A 15,807-nucleotide genomic window follows, 5' to 3' on the forward strand; every position below is an offset into this window, starting at 1 on the left:
TTACCATCGACTTCATGAGTTGTCGGCCTTGCTATTTTATCACTAACGTACGGCAAAGATACAGTACATAATTAATTTAATGCTTTGATCCATATATCTTCACTCACGTGTATTTTCTTATAATCTTATTTTATTCTTTTAAAATTTCAAATGTATCTATAAGAAATGTTACCGAGGTGTAATAAAGATTTGAAATACATGTATGTTTGTATATGCTACTCAGGATTTAATCTCTGTTGGCAGGATTATGTACCTTGTACATGTATGTTTTAAGATTTACTGCATGTTTGATGGGATAACTGATCTTTAGACAATGGACTTCACGCTTATGACTATTTAAATTATGGGCCTAATCGCTCACCTGATAATAGTTTATGATAATAGTTTATGTATTAACGTTAATTTTTCTACCTAAATGTATTGATTTTTCACAGGTATTTTTAATCAGCTTCAATTAAACAATTGATATATTATCCAATGTCCACGTTTTTTTTCGTGATAATGAACTTCTAACATGTATATAACTTGTAATTTTATGTACATGCATGGAGACAATTCTTAACAATTAAATAGACAGGTGCGATCTAATCTTGAAATATAAATGTTACTGCATCGGAAATCAACAGATACGTTACTACTATGTACTTGATTACATTGGATGGCCACTTCCACAGAGATAAATCCACTATCACAGTTTGAAAAGGTTATATAATACTAAGTGTTACAATGTTTTGTGGTTGGTCGGATCAAGTCGACACGGTGTCATTTAAATGATGAGAGGGGTTAGTGTCGGGATCAGTTACGTTACAGAAGTACCGTTATGGAAAAATACCACATATCGTCAGAAATTCTCAGCTTGTCATAAAAAACATTCAATTAGCGTGTATAACCACGTGTGCAATGTGTCGAGAGTTTGTCAATAGTTTACAAGCGGAAGATTCGTTGTGTTGCCAGTGTTGGGAAACTTGAAATAAGAAAAACCTTTACTTTCCTTTATTATATACCTGTACATAGTAACATATATATACATTTCTGATAATAATTACGTGATTTTCTAAACACTAGTTAGCTGTATTGATTAAGCTATTAGGTATATATAATTAATTGTTAAATGTATAAATCACATATCAAAATAGTAACGTATCTGGTATAAAAGATCACGTATCTGTTTGATGAAAGATGTACCGTTAACTCTAATATTTAGTGTAAAACTAATAAAAATAGTGTTACATCGACTAATTCAAAATACATTTTATAGCCAGATACTGTTAGAATGTTTGTTATACTAATGATACGGTAAAGTGATATATAAACATGAATAACGTATCTGTTTATTAGGTAACGTACCTGTCATATTTGGTTAACGTATCTGTACTTTTGTACGTAAACTCAATTTGAGTGAACTTGGTTTTATTTGTAGCAATTTGTTTCAGACTAGATATGGTCAGAAAATGTAAGTTTAGGGTTGTTTGTGGCAATCAAGTATGACGGAGACTGATACGTTTCTCAGGTGAAGGAAGGCGAGGACAAATAGAATGAATTATTCCTTTTCTTCATGTCAAAAAACATCAACGAAGGACAAGTGAGGTTTCGTTGGCCAATAATATCAGACGAACTGTTTATCCTGAGTTATCACATCTACCTGTCAGCCGTGCGGGTCGTTTTTTCCCAATTAAATGACAAGAACGCCGAAAACCATCCGTAGTCAATGGGAATCGGTGTAGACAGATACGTTACCAATATGGTACAAACATAATCATCCCTTCATCAACGCCGCTTTCAATAGTTTTGATCTATCGTTTGATAATTTCGATGTTGTAGTTTTGACTACAAATTTTGAAGCAGATTCGTGTTATTGAATTCGTTTATTTTCTAATACTTCATAAAGACATATATACCAAGAGAACAGATACGTTACCGCTGCTAATTTAGGCAAAAACATCTAAAGTATTGCGGAGTAGTAAAACCGCTGAAAAGTACATTTTCGTTGATGCATTTTGACGAAATTTATGAAACAGAAAAACATAATAATCCTGTCAGATTTCTACAGTCATATATTAAGTATGTTGTAACATATACGTTACTTTTTAAAGAAGGATTTTAATGTCCCATACAGTAATTTGTGATTTATACAAATAAAAAATTACTGACATGTACTTATGCAGATATAAGTACAGTTTGATAATAAGGAAAAATATAGAAACGAAATATTTTGGTACTATCTTTATATGAAACTATTCGAACACACTTATGAATCATACAAAACCAATATTCACAAATGAACTTTTTATAACTGCAAATTGATAAAGACAAGTTGCTTTCGAGACGGACAAATGGCTTTGAATGGAAAGAAAAAGTCCAAAACTCAAATTTTCAAAAATTCATTCTTTTAAATTTGTATATTTTGTGGCATTTTTTAATGACATACAAGTCGTTTCAATTAAACATGCATGACACGCCAATTTGTGCAATTATCGCTCATTCACATGTTGAGTATCTTTTTGTGTAATTCCCGTTCATTTACATGTTGAGTCTACATAAGTGTTTGTTTCGTAATCATCTTTTGCATCTCATTGTATCATCAAAACGGATCCAATGAACTAAGGCAGAGGTCTCTCAAGATATCGATCTATATATGTTAATCAATTAGACGTATATATACTCCCATTTGATAAAACCAATGGGTTATCTCAAGATGTACTCCCATCCTCGATATACCAGGGGATACTAACATTGCTGTCATACACTCCTGGAGCTGTCATAGAAAAAAAAAACAAAAAAAAAACTGAAGGCTCTGTGTGCGACAACAGGTGATAGATAGTTTGGTCCTTTTAGCAAATTTAAGAATCGAATGATGGTACATACGTCACTTTGAAGTTGATTGTCTGTCTAGCTCCATGTTATCTTCACAGGAAGTAAATATCAGCTTGTGATTGGTCAGCTGTTAAGTCCTGAAATGCCTTCAGTCTTGAAATATAGTCCAGATGTGGATATAACGACAGTGGTAGTGAACCCATGGGGTATCGAAGATGGTGCATCCGTACTGTCAATTCTCCCTATATATTCTATGTATTTCTACAATTTTTCTCTGAAATTTTACCAAAACTTTGCACACAAATAGAGAATTGCCTGCAAATCCAGTTGATAATAATCGCCTAATTTTCTTACGTTTTTTAAACTCTATGACACAGTCTCCTTCTTTGTTCTTACATGTACCAATACGTTGTCAAAAAAACGTTGTCAAAAAAAAATCCTCACTAATGTGTCATTATCTGGCTAAAGAAAATCCACAACGAAAAATTAACCCAGAAATATAAACTGAAAAATGTCTTATAAATTTGCATATTGTGGTTAGAATCAATCCATAAGAAAAACCAGGTGGATTTAAAGATCAATAACATCAAGGTATACATAATAAGTAGCTTATACTGTATAGGGAAATTAAAAGCGCCTACAGACGTTTGACCAGGCACTGCATATCCGTACTATGATCATTCTGTTACGAGATTATGTCTAGAAAATTCCCAATTCTGTTATATGATTGATGCTTGAATCAACACGACTTGCTGTGTTTTTTAATTATCCATCAACACATTCGCTATATATCATTGTTGTATCTGATATAATGAACATTTTCATTCTTTATGAGGTGGCCTAATGACTGTTTTACTCTATCGATTTTACTAATTGGACGTACCACTCTATTAATCTTCTCATTATTGAATTCAGTCTCACGTGCACACTGACACAAATATGGGTGAACAGTGTCCTAGCGGAATCGTTTATGCATCATCTTCTGATCATTTACAACGCGCGTTAATCCGACTCTTTCATCTAAATGTGCAAAGGTCAGGATATTATACGGAGTCGTGGCGTTTATGGTTCTGTTGAACTTTCAGGCATGCTGAGGGATGGGTGTTACAAAAAATAACTAAATGGAACAGGAAAAAAAAAAGAAGAAAAAAAAAAGAAGAGAAGAACGACTTATTCACACGTGTTGGGACACTAAATGGGGAAAATAAATCTACCAGAAAGACAAAAATGGTATAAAATATGGAATCCTGAGGTTTTCTTCGTTTCATTTTATCTATTTGAAGACAAAATTTATACACAGTAATTAACACCCCTCATTTTCGTCTTCTCACAAACGTGAAAATAAGTATGAATGTGGAGGTTTTCGAGATCCCAAAACGACGTAGATAAATTTAGATTTACCGTCGATTAGTCCCACCTTCCGGTGAGTGTGACGTCACAAAAACCGCGTTGTTTTGGGATTTCTGAAATCCACATTTTGATATTGATAAAGCAGAGGTTTTGATGCCACTACCATGGAGCCAGTTAGGGCTACAGTGCACCAAGAAAAGGCGGAGGATGGACTATGTAAGATCACATTTCTCATACAGTTCAATTCCTCAAAATACATGACTCAAACCACACCATTTTTGCTGTTAGCAATATCCATTGATTAAATAAATGTTATGTCAATTTAAATCCAATTTTAGATTTTAAATCTTTCTCCCCTGAAGAGACATTTGGACTCTTCAATTTTCAAGGACTGGAACAGCCCATGAAGAAATGTGAGGGGTGAATGGGTGAACAAATAATTGATACCATTCGCTCATTGGTTACATTTTTATTGTATTTGAACATGCCCCTTTGGCTACCAGTGGTCAATCCATGTCCAGCCATCTGTACAATATTGATGACCTACCCCATTACAAATTTTGTTAATTTATGATAAGCATCTATGAGGAAGTCGATTGATGAGTAAATTTTCGTGAAACACTACTATCCCAACGAAACCGTATTGTAAAGAATTGTATCGGGTACGGGAGTTCTTATATGATGAATCTCCAAACAAACGTTGTTTTCCCACTTAAATATAATACATAACGTTGTTTTCCCACTTAAATCTCCTAACAAACGTTGTTTTCCCACTTAAATCTCCTAACAAATGTTGTTTTCCAATTTAAATCTCCTCCAAAACGTTGTTTTCCCACTTAAATATTCTAATAAACGTTGTTTTCACACTTGAATTTCTTAACAAACGTTGTTTTTCTGTACGACTTGAATTTCTTAACAAACGTTGTTTTTCTGTACGACCTACAGGATCACACACGTGACGGGATGTTTCCACCAGGACAGGAAATGTCATTTAGATACTGTAGGTATAGTATGTGGTCAGACTGGCAGAAATGTTCTCTAGGAACATGTATGTGGTCAGACTGATTGTAAATCGATAGTTTCCTCTGGTTTCGTCTGGATTTCTTTCTGGAGATGAATTAACTACATCTTGTGACATGTATCTCTCACGGGGATCTGAGTATTAGTTACAATTTATATCAGTATGGACCCACCAGAGAGTCCATAGACCAATTTAGACGTTTTTAAGACCAGTGTGTACTAAGCACACTAGAAAACGATTTTTCTATCAAGACACATAAAAAGTGTAAAATGGTCTATGGACAACTCTGATGGGTCCATATTAATATAGACTGTAACTGATTTTTAAATCCCTGTGGTATTTCTGATGCTTTACTTTCGTGCTGACAGAGTATTTCCCTTTTACGGACCAACACTCGCATATAAACTGCATTTGTATTGTTTTGTAATGATAACAGTATTACAATGTACACTGTATTGGTGTCATTCTTAACTAATGTATCCTTAATTTTTTTCTCTGATGCACATTTATAATTTTCTTTTCATAGTATTTTTTCTCATAAAATATGTTGTTTTTATTATGTAAGAATATAATAACATACAATTGTTTGTCGCAATAATAACTCTTACCAGATAGTGTTATTTATAAGTATCCATCTCCTACAATAATCCTTTAAAAATATGCGTTGTAACACTATCCTTTCATAAATCTACTCCAATGAAATAGATATATTTAAGGAAATGGGGTTCCAATTTTTGCGTGTTTGTGCATGTAGTTTAAATGAAAATGAAACAAACATATTTCAAGCCTTATCTTACAAAGACCGATTACACAATCATTAATAGTTATTTTTAAAGACAGTCAGTAGAAACATTTTAACATTTTATTTACTTATTTTGCTTGTGAACCCCATCTTATATGGTGTAGATTTGTTGCGGGGAGCTTCCCTTCCCTCTCACATAATTTTGCTGATTTTTTAACTTGGCCACTTAAACGTCTAAAATTGTCTTTTGACACTCTGATGGCTCGAAATTGATATAAACTCAGGACCAGTTATCTTTATTTCACAATCTTCAGGAATGGCGCTTTTCAAAACTTGCTACGGTAATTTCACCAAAACTACCTTTCTAAAAGATAAATACTGTAATATATATAGTATAAGTAATCACTAAAAACATAGGAAGATAGTTTAAGGATGTATTCTTCTGGGATTCGGTTCTGACCAAGATCAAAGACGTTATGAGATTTTCAAATACAATTTATCAATATCTGTAGCAAGTTGCCAGTTGCTTGCAAATTTTGTCAAAAAATTACAGTTCTAACTTTAGCAGATTATTTTATACGGGGATTTTAAGAAATGGCCCATTTGGCGGCCATTTTGAAATTGTGTCTTTTTTCGCTTCAAGTTTTTACCATTTTTTACTGAAATTGTTTTTACTATAAATCATCACTGCACCAGCATTTTTAGCTGTATTGAGCTAATTTTTGCTGTAAATCTTTACTTGGTTCGTGATAATTAAAAATATTGAGCATTAATATATGAAATGATTCATTTTATTTTTATTTTTACATTTAATAGTAATTTGAGCACTTTTAATTTTTACTCTAAAATACTGAAAACTAACAAATATTCAAGTGGGGCAAAAAAGTAAGCACACGGACCCCCCCATTTTTCTCTGAGCAAAATATTAACAAAAGTTTAATACCAGAACTTTTTCTATAAAGGGTTAAATTTGGCAAAAATGGCTGAAAATGGTGCATTTTGTAGCTCAAAATTAAGGGGTAGGGGTAGCATATCTTGTTATTCTGAGAAAAAATATTTTATTTAACTTTTAATAAACATAAAATCATTATTATTATTTCAAAGTAGAAATTTGACGAAATATTTCAATAATGTCGTCGTAACTATGAACAGTATGTGTTGTTTACAAACATGTTTCATTAAATTATAAAGGATATTAAAGGGTACATTCCATAGGAAGATAGTTTAATAACTATATTTACACTGTTAATTCATTTTAGGATTCTCTACATTAACGTCGTTGTTAAGTTAGACCAGAAAATGACAACGACAATGTAATCCACAAGAAGGAACAGCCATCTTGACAGTGAGCAGTTGACGTTCCCATGTCAACATTAGTGACGTCATAATAGTCACGTTTCGGGTGTTAGTTATAATCCCATAGACTTTACTTTGCCTTGGTTAGTTTATATAGTAGAAGTGGCAAGTGAATGTATAAGGCCCCCAACAAATATATCTGTTTAGGGTTACCCGACCGACCCGAATTTTTTTACACCCGACCTTAATTTTTAAAATGAAAAAGTCGGGATTCCGGTTCCGGCCATCATTTTAGAGTGAAAGGCACTAAAAAAAATTAAAAAAAAATAAAATAAAAAAATCCTCCCGACCGACTGACCCTATTTTTTTCGCCAATGTAACCCTAAACACACATTTATTTTGCCTAAATAAATATGAGATTATAGTGCTGAGTATTGGATAGATCTAGGACAATACAATTAGCAGAAATACCATACTAGTAATCAGAACGGAGATAGGATAGGAGAAGGGTATATATCGTGAATGGTGTACCTAGTGCAGGGGGCGACACCGTTAGGGGTCAGACACAATAGCTTGTCCCTCTCTCTGAGATAGGCAGCCATTATACCGAACCCACTTCTCGTAATGACCAGCTCTTCACATAGGGTCAGCATGAAGAAGTCTAAGACAGCCTTTCTGAACCCCGCACAAACGTCTCCCTTCTTAGTGACGTCGATGTGAGTTATGATACCTTCTATCTCTACCATAGATCTTGCAAATATAGATTTAGCCTTTCTTCTCACTAAATTAGAGTCAGTTGCTATAAAAACTGAGAATTTTTGTTTTTCCCTTTGTTTTAGAATTTTCCATATATAATCCAGCTCAGGCAAAGTAGTGCGAACGATTCCTTGTTCTCCCATACGAATATGTGCACAGGCTAGCTTTTTATCTCCCTTGATATCCTGAAGGAGATCAATCATTTCTTGTTTTAGTTTGAAGAGTGAATTAAAGAAATGTCTGTATATGTCAGAATACTGTAGTGTTGTAATCCATGGTGCTACATTCCCTATACCCTTAGTGGCCCTGAAATGTTCCGTGTAGTCCCAGTTCATCCGTACAAAGTTGACATCCTTACTGAACGTGACAGCCAGAAGCTCACGCCTGTGGGACCTTACCGATGTGGGTACCTTACAGAAATAAGGTAGGTACTGATGGTTGAGCTCCTCCACAAGGTCAGGGTCGAACACCCAGTTATGGTGCCTGTAGTCCAGGTAGTCCTCAAGAGGACACGGTTTGTTATGGCGAACCAGGAACGTTTGGTTAGTTAACAGTGATATGACGTAGGTACTTAGCATGCCCGACAGTCTGTCGGACCAACCTCCGCATTCTCCCGCATAAGTTTTACTGCAATCGTATACTATGAAGCGTCCCTTTCTCCTCCTAAAACTGTCCAGATCAGTTGAACTTTTTGAAACATGATGTACATCGATGCCAGTCTTCGCGTGTCTTGGTTTAATTCCCTGTTCGCGCTTGGAAGTCGCCTCATTATTTTTTAACAGCCTCGGAGCGAAGAACTGTTGAAGTTCCAGGCGCTCCATACATAAAAAGAGAAGGCAGAAACCGCAGGCCATAGCTACACTCATGCATATCAGACAGTGCCTGGTTACCTAGAATTAGTTTTAAAATGTAATCACTGTTTAACAAACAAAGTTATCAACAGAAACAACAAGTTAACATCATGTTTCGTTATGATGGCTGACTGAAAAGATGTTTTACCTGTATTGCTTTATTGTTCAACAATATCAAGAAATATTATGATTCGACAAGAACAGATATAGAGAAATAAAGGGGATTTTGCCAAGAAAAATGAATTGAAAAAAAAATGTCGTAATACTAAATCAACAAAGCATCAGTGAGTCAATAGATTACAATTACATCGATACTACTAATTTAGATAAATTAGTTAGTACTTCATTTTTGTATTTGGCCGAAAATTGAGAAAACAATATGAAATACAATACAATACGACGATTATTAAGTGCGATAATAAGTCTGCATAATGTTTTTGCTGGGTTTTCGCTTTTGGGGGGGTTTTCGCTTTTGGGGGCGAAAAGTCGAAATGAGAAATAAAAACCATATCTTGTTTTTAAACTTAAATCTAATCTAGATTTTGAAAACCTCAACTAACAAATTGTTTAATTTCATTATCCTGGTATCAATATACATTATGCTTTAACAATATCTAGTTAATACGTCTATATTGATAGAATTCTTAAAGATGCTACACCGCTGACGAATGTTATTTTTCTCTATCAAACACAGGAACAGACGAATTACTTTTAGTAGTAAGTGCGCACTGACCAAAAGCAAACGACTTATTCCACATTATTTTTGTGTTCATACGACATGAGTAAACACCCAAATATAGTTCAAGGCACTATGTAAACATTTTAAGATGGGGTTCACAAGCCAAATAAATAAATAAAATGTTAAATTTGAAATGTTTTCTACTTGTTGTATTTTATAATAACCTTTAATGATTGTGTATTGGTCTTTGTAAGAAAGGACTTGAGATCTGCTTGTTTCAATTTCATTTAAACTACATGTACAAACACGCAAAAATGGAACCACCTTTCCTTAATTATTTCTATTTCATTTGAGTAGATTTAAGAAAGCATACTGCTACAGTTTTGAAAACAAGGGAAGAACAGAAAACGTTGTTATTTGTCAAGGTAAGCCCACAATTCTCCCACTAGTAAAATACTCTCTCGCCATTCTCTGTTGCGTGAATTGTATTCAAATTGTGAATTGTATTCAGATTGTGAATTGTATTAAAATTGTTAATTGTATTCAGATTGTGAATTGTGAATTCAGATTGTGAATTGTGAATTCGAGTGTCTTAAACACATGAATTGTAAGTAGCAAAGGAACAATTTTTTGTGCAAAGGCCTAAATACTATCCATTTTGATGTTTGGTATTTCAATCTATACGTTGAGGAAAAGACGTGGGACATACTGTGTATACAAGAACGGATATTTATCAAATTCCTTGGTTGACATGCATGGTATCAAAATGGATATCTCTGATTGTATGATTATGTTATTGGCAAAGTGAAAATTGGTTCAAAGAGAATATGGGGTATAAATGCTTCGTTGCCATGTTTAAAAACTGTGGCTCTGATTAGTTGGAATTTGGCTGTAATCAGATTGAAAATGTTTCATATGGATTATTCAGTATGCCGAATGATATTGGACAGTATTTTCAATGGATAATAATGAAACTGCTCATTTATCAAAATTAATATTATGATCTGAGTGGTATGGTAAGTATGTTTCGTTGTTTAATCTCTTTTTAATTTTCAAATCATGTAAGGACGTGCCAGGTTTGTTGGTGGAGGAAAGCCGGAGTACCCGAAGAGAAACCATAGATCAGCGGTAAGTATATGGCAACTGCCCTACATGGGATTTGAATTCGCGACCAAGAGGTAGAGGGATTGTGGTAATATGTCGAGACATCTTTACCACTAGGCCACCGCGGCCCCTCAGTTTGGAATTGCTTTCAATAAAACTTATTCATGTTTTGTATTTTAAGTTGCAATGGAACACTTTTTTATGAAAACATCTTACTATGTATTTTTCTATTTGATATTTCAGCCTCCGATTTGAGTGTGGTACATATTGCATGGTCAGATGGGTTGCTGAATACAAACGAATACAAGTTATTTTCAGTCATCAATTAATTAATATGTGATGTTAAAAATTTGCTAAGTATTTTGCTTAATTCCAGAGCTTGTATTCATACTAATAGGCCTATATGTATATATGTTTCTGGTATATACAGTCAAATCAAACTGCATATATGAGTTGTTTAAATAGAGGTTCCCTAACAAGTGATTGTTGTTTATCATATTTATCAAACTCGAGTTAACTGATTTATTTCTAAATTTGGAAAGAACACGAACTTTATAGCGAGTGTCTTCCATAACTCCATACCTCGTTGGGGAGCTTGTATATCTTATTACTCTATCTTTATGAGCTTGTTTATCCCCTAACTCTATCTTTATATATTTGTGTATACCATAACTCTATCTTTAGGAGCTTGTTTATTCCATAACGCTTTCTTTAGGAGCTTGTTTATATTCCATAACGCTATCTTTAGGAGCTTGTATATCCCATACTCTATCTTTAGGAGCTTGTTCTTCCTAGGAGAGCTTTTTCTTCCTAACGCTTCTTTAGAGCCATAACGCTATCTTTAGGAGCTTGTTTATTCCATAACGCTATCTTTAGGAGCTTGTTTATTCCATAACGCTATCTTTAGGAGCTTGTTTATCCCATTACTGTTTCTTTAGGAGCTTGTTTATATCCCATAACTCTATCTTTAGGAGCTTGTTTATTCCATAACTGCTATCTTTAGGAGCTTGTTTATTCCATTAACTCTATCTTTAGGAGCTTGTTTATTCCATAACGCTATCTTTAGGAGCTTGTTTATTCCATTACTGTTTCTTTAGGAGCTTGTATATCCCATGACGCTATCTTTAGGAGCTTGTATATCCCATGACGCTATCTTTAGAAGCTCGTTTATTCCATAACGCTATCTTTAGAAGCTTGTTTATTCCATAACGCTATCTTTAGAAGCTTGTTTATTCCATAACGCTATCTTTAGAAGCTTGTTTATTCCATAACGCTATCTTTAGAAGCTTGTTTATCCCATTACTGTATCTTTAGGAGCTTGTTTATCCCATAACTGTATCTTTAGGAGCTTGTTTATTCCATAACGCTATCTTTAGGAGCTTGTTTATTTCCATAACGCTATCTTTAGGAGCTTGTTTATTCCATAACGCTATCTTTAGAAGCTTGTTTCTTCCATAACGCTATCTTTAGAAGCTTGTTTCTTCCATAACGCTATCTTTAGAAGCTTGTTTATTCCATAACGCTATCTTTAGGAGCTTGTTTCTTCCATAACGCTATCTTTAGGAGCTTGTTTCTTCCATAACGCTATCTTTAGGAGCTTGTTTCTTCCATAACGCTATCTTTAGGAGCTTGTTTATTCCATAACGCTATCTTTAGGAGCTTGTTTATTCCATAACGCTATCTTTAGGAGCTTGTTTATTCCATAACGCTATCTTTAGGAGCTTGTTTATTCCATAACGCTATCTTTAGGAGCTTGTTTATTCCATAACGCTATCTTTAGGAGCTTGTTTCTTCCATAACGCTATCTTTAGGAGCTTGTTTCTTCCATAACGCTATCTTTAGGAGCTTGTTTATTCCATAACGCTATCTTTAGGAGCTTGTTTATTCCATAACGCTATCTTTAGGAGCTTGTTTATTCCATAACGCTATCTTTAGGAGCTTGTTTATTCCATAACGCTATCTTTAGGAGCTTGTTTATTCCATAACGCTATCTTTAGGAGCTTGTTTATCCCATAACGCTATCTTTAGGAGCTTGTTTCTTCCATAACGCTATCTTTAGGAGCTTGTTTCTTCCATAACGCTATCTTTAGGAGCTTGTTTCTTCCATAACGCTATCTTTAGGAGCTTGTTTCTTCCATAACGCTATCTTTAGGAGCTTGTTTCTTCCATAACGCTATCTTTAGGAGCTTGTTTCTTCCATAACGCTATCTTTAGGAGCTTGTTTCTTCCATAACGCTATCTTTAGGAGCTTGTTTATTCCATAACGCTATCTTTAGGAGCTTGTTTATTCCATAACGCTATCTTTAGGAGCTTGTTTATTCCATAACGCTATCTTTAGGAGCTTGTTTCTTCCATAACGCTATCTTTAGGACTTGTTTTTCCATAACGCTATCTTAGGAGCTTGTTTTTCCATAACGCTATCTTTAGGAGCTTGTTTTTCCATAACGCTATCTTTAGGAGCTTGTTTATTCCATAACGCTATCTTTAGGAGCTTGTTTATTCCATAACGCTATCTTTAGGAGCTTGTTTATTCATAACGCCTTACTGAGCTATCTTTAGAGCTTGTTTATTCCATAACGCTATCTTTAGGAGCTTGTTTTCCAAACGCATCTTAGTTTTATTCCATAACGCTATCTTTAGGAGCTTGTTTATTCCATAACGCTATCTTTAGGAGCTTGTTTATTCCATAACGCTATCTTTAGGAGCTTGTTTATTCCATAACGCTATCTTTAGGAGCTTGTTTATTCCATAACGCTATCTTTAGGAGCTTGTTTATTCCATAACCATCTTAGACGCTTGTTTTTCATAGCATCTTGGAGCTTGTTTATTCCATAACGCTATCTTTAGGAGCTTGTTTATTCCATAACGCTATCTTTAGGAGCTTGTTTATTCCATAACGCTATCTTTAGGAGCTTGTTTATTCCATAACGCTATCTTTAGGAGCTTGTTTATTCCATAACGCTATCTTTAGGAGCTTGTTTATTCCATAACGCTATCTTTAGGAGCTTGTTTATTCCATAACGCTATCTTTAGGAGCTTGTTTTCTTCCATAACGCTATCTTTAGGAGCTTGTTTCTTCCATAACGCTATCTTTAGGAGCTTGTTTATTCCATAACGCTATCTTTAGGAGCTTGTTTATTCCATAACGCTATCTTTAGGAGCTTGTTTATTCCATAACGCTATCTTTAGGAGCTTGTTTTTCCATAACGCTATCTTTAGGAGCTTGTTTATTCCATAACGCTATCTTTAGGAGCTTGTTTAGCTTTGTTTATTCCATAACGCTATCTTTAGGAGCTTGTTTTGTTTCCATAACGCTATCTTTAGGAGCTTGTTTATTCCATAACGCTATCTTTAGGAGCTTGTTTATTCCATAACGCTATCTTTAGGAGCTTGTTTATTCCATAACGCTATCTTTAGAAGCTTGTTTCTTCCATAACGCTATCTTTAGAATTGTTTTTCCATAACGCTATCTTTAGGAGCTTGTTTATTCCATAACGCTATCTTTAGAAGCTTGTTTATTCCATAACGCTATCTTTAGAAGCTTGTTTCTTCCATAACGCTATCTTTAGAAGCTTGTTTATTCCATAACGCTATCTTTAGAAGCTTGTTTCTTCCATAACGCTATCTTTAGAAGCTTGTTTATTCCATAACGCTATCTTTAGAAGCTTGTTTATTCCATAACGCTATCTTTAGAAGCTTGTTTCTTCCATAACGCTATCTTTAGAAGCTTGTTTCTTCCATAACGCTATCTTTAGAAGCTTGTTTATTCCATAACGCTATCTTTAGAAGCTTGTTTCTTCCATAACGCTATCTTTAGAAGCTTGTTTCTTCCATAACGCTATCTTTAGAAGCTTGTTTATTCCATAACGCTATCTTTAGAAGCTTGTTTCTTCCATAACGCTATCTTTAGAAGCTTGTTTATTCCATAACGCTATCTTTAGGAGCTTGTTTATTCCATAACGCTATCTTTAGGAGCTTGTTTTTTCCATAACGCTATCTTTAGAAGCTTGTTTCTTCCATAACGCTATCTTTAGGAGCTTGTATATCCCATAACTCTATCGTTATACAGCCGTGATCACTTGTTTCACCATAAATTGTGTCATACATATCTTTCTGTCATAAAAGTGACAAATTAACGAGCTAATAATCTTTTATTTACACTTTAGATCAGCAGCTTCCTGTGATAAATGTAATTGAAAAGAAAATGTGCGATAAAATATAGTCTGAAGTTGAAAGCCATATTTACAGTGAATGCAATCAATCAGAAGGGAAGGAAGTTGAGAATGACCAATCGCAGGATTTTTACATTGTAACATGCATAGTTATATGGCAATCATATCTCATTTGCTTCATTTCAGAAAACATGTTATCCCGGATGTCAACTTTTTGAAATAATATGTGGTAAAATATTACATTTTTTGAAAATGATTTAAAATTTGAAACACTATTGTCAACATGTTTATAAAAGCATATACACAATTTACAAGCTTCGTATAAATCTTTTCAAATCTGTACGATATTTTTATGGAAGAATGTTGAAAATAATATTAATACAAACTGTAATAAAACAACCATTCCCGGATATCACCGTTTGGAAAAGTTTAATTCACATAGTGCACACATTTGTATTACATTCCTACCAGCAGGTAAGCAATATCAAACGATTATCTGACACATTAAAACATAAATAAATGCTGTTTAAAGTTAATAGTTTACACTAAAGCTGGACTTACCGTTTGCATTGTACATGTACTGGTGTGTATGGTATTAGCCGTGACAGAGGTAGACTCGCTGTTCAATAGCTCAGGCGGTGTAGATACACACAAGTCATAGACAACAACAGTCTATACATATCTCTATTGTCTTATACACAAACGTTTGTATTGTATGAGCACACTGTCATCACAATGGACGCATACCAGTGTTAACTTCTTATCATAGCTCAATTTAATTCAAATATTGTATTAAAGCAACACGAGTTTAATTATGATTAGATTGGAGTCCTAATTGACTTGTTTTTGACATTTAATTATTCATAAAATAAATGAGTGAATGTTGTATATACATCAATGTAACATCGATAAGAAAATAAAGTTGAAATCAAAACACTACAGTACATATAATACAAGCGACAGGATTTTGGAAGAGTTGTTTTCCATGACCTCCATACATGTAATGTGATGGAGCAGCATGC

General features: G+C 34.1%; 1 protein-coding gene and 1 long non-coding RNA gene across 2 annotated transcripts in view; one reads left to right on the forward strand and one right to left on the reverse strand.

Moving 5' to 3' along the window:
• LOC138331912 (uncharacterized) overlaps nt 1–15,807 on the forward strand; it is a 33,079-nt gene that overhangs the window by 12,010 nt on the left and 5,262 nt on the right. Inside the window, exons 2-3 of the long non-coding RNA XR_011209748.1 lie at nt 10,576–10,637; nt 10,857–10,873. This is a non-coding gene — a long non-coding RNA (uncharacterized lncRNA). The remainder of the gene's footprint in view (nt 1–10,575; nt 10,638–10,856; nt 10,874–15,807) is intronic.
• LOC138331909 (uncharacterized) lies at nt 7,026–15,537 on the reverse strand. The gene is made up of 2 exons (XM_069279770.1): nt 15,347–15,537; nt 7,026–8,869 (listed from the first exon to the last, which is right to left on the reverse strand). The coding sequence occupies exons 1-2, from the start codon at nt 15,353–15,355 to the stop codon at nt 7,706–7,708; spliced, it is 1,173 nt and encodes a 390-aa protein (XP_069135871.1). The 5' UTR covers nt 15,356–15,537; the 3' UTR covers nt 7,026–7,705.

This window comes from Argopecten irradians, chromosome 9, assembly GCF_041381155.1.
Source record: "Argopecten irradians isolate NY chromosome 9, Ai_NY, whole genome shotgun sequence".
NCBI lineage: Eukaryota > Metazoa > Mollusca > Bivalvia > Pectinida > Pectinidae > Argopecten > Argopecten irradians.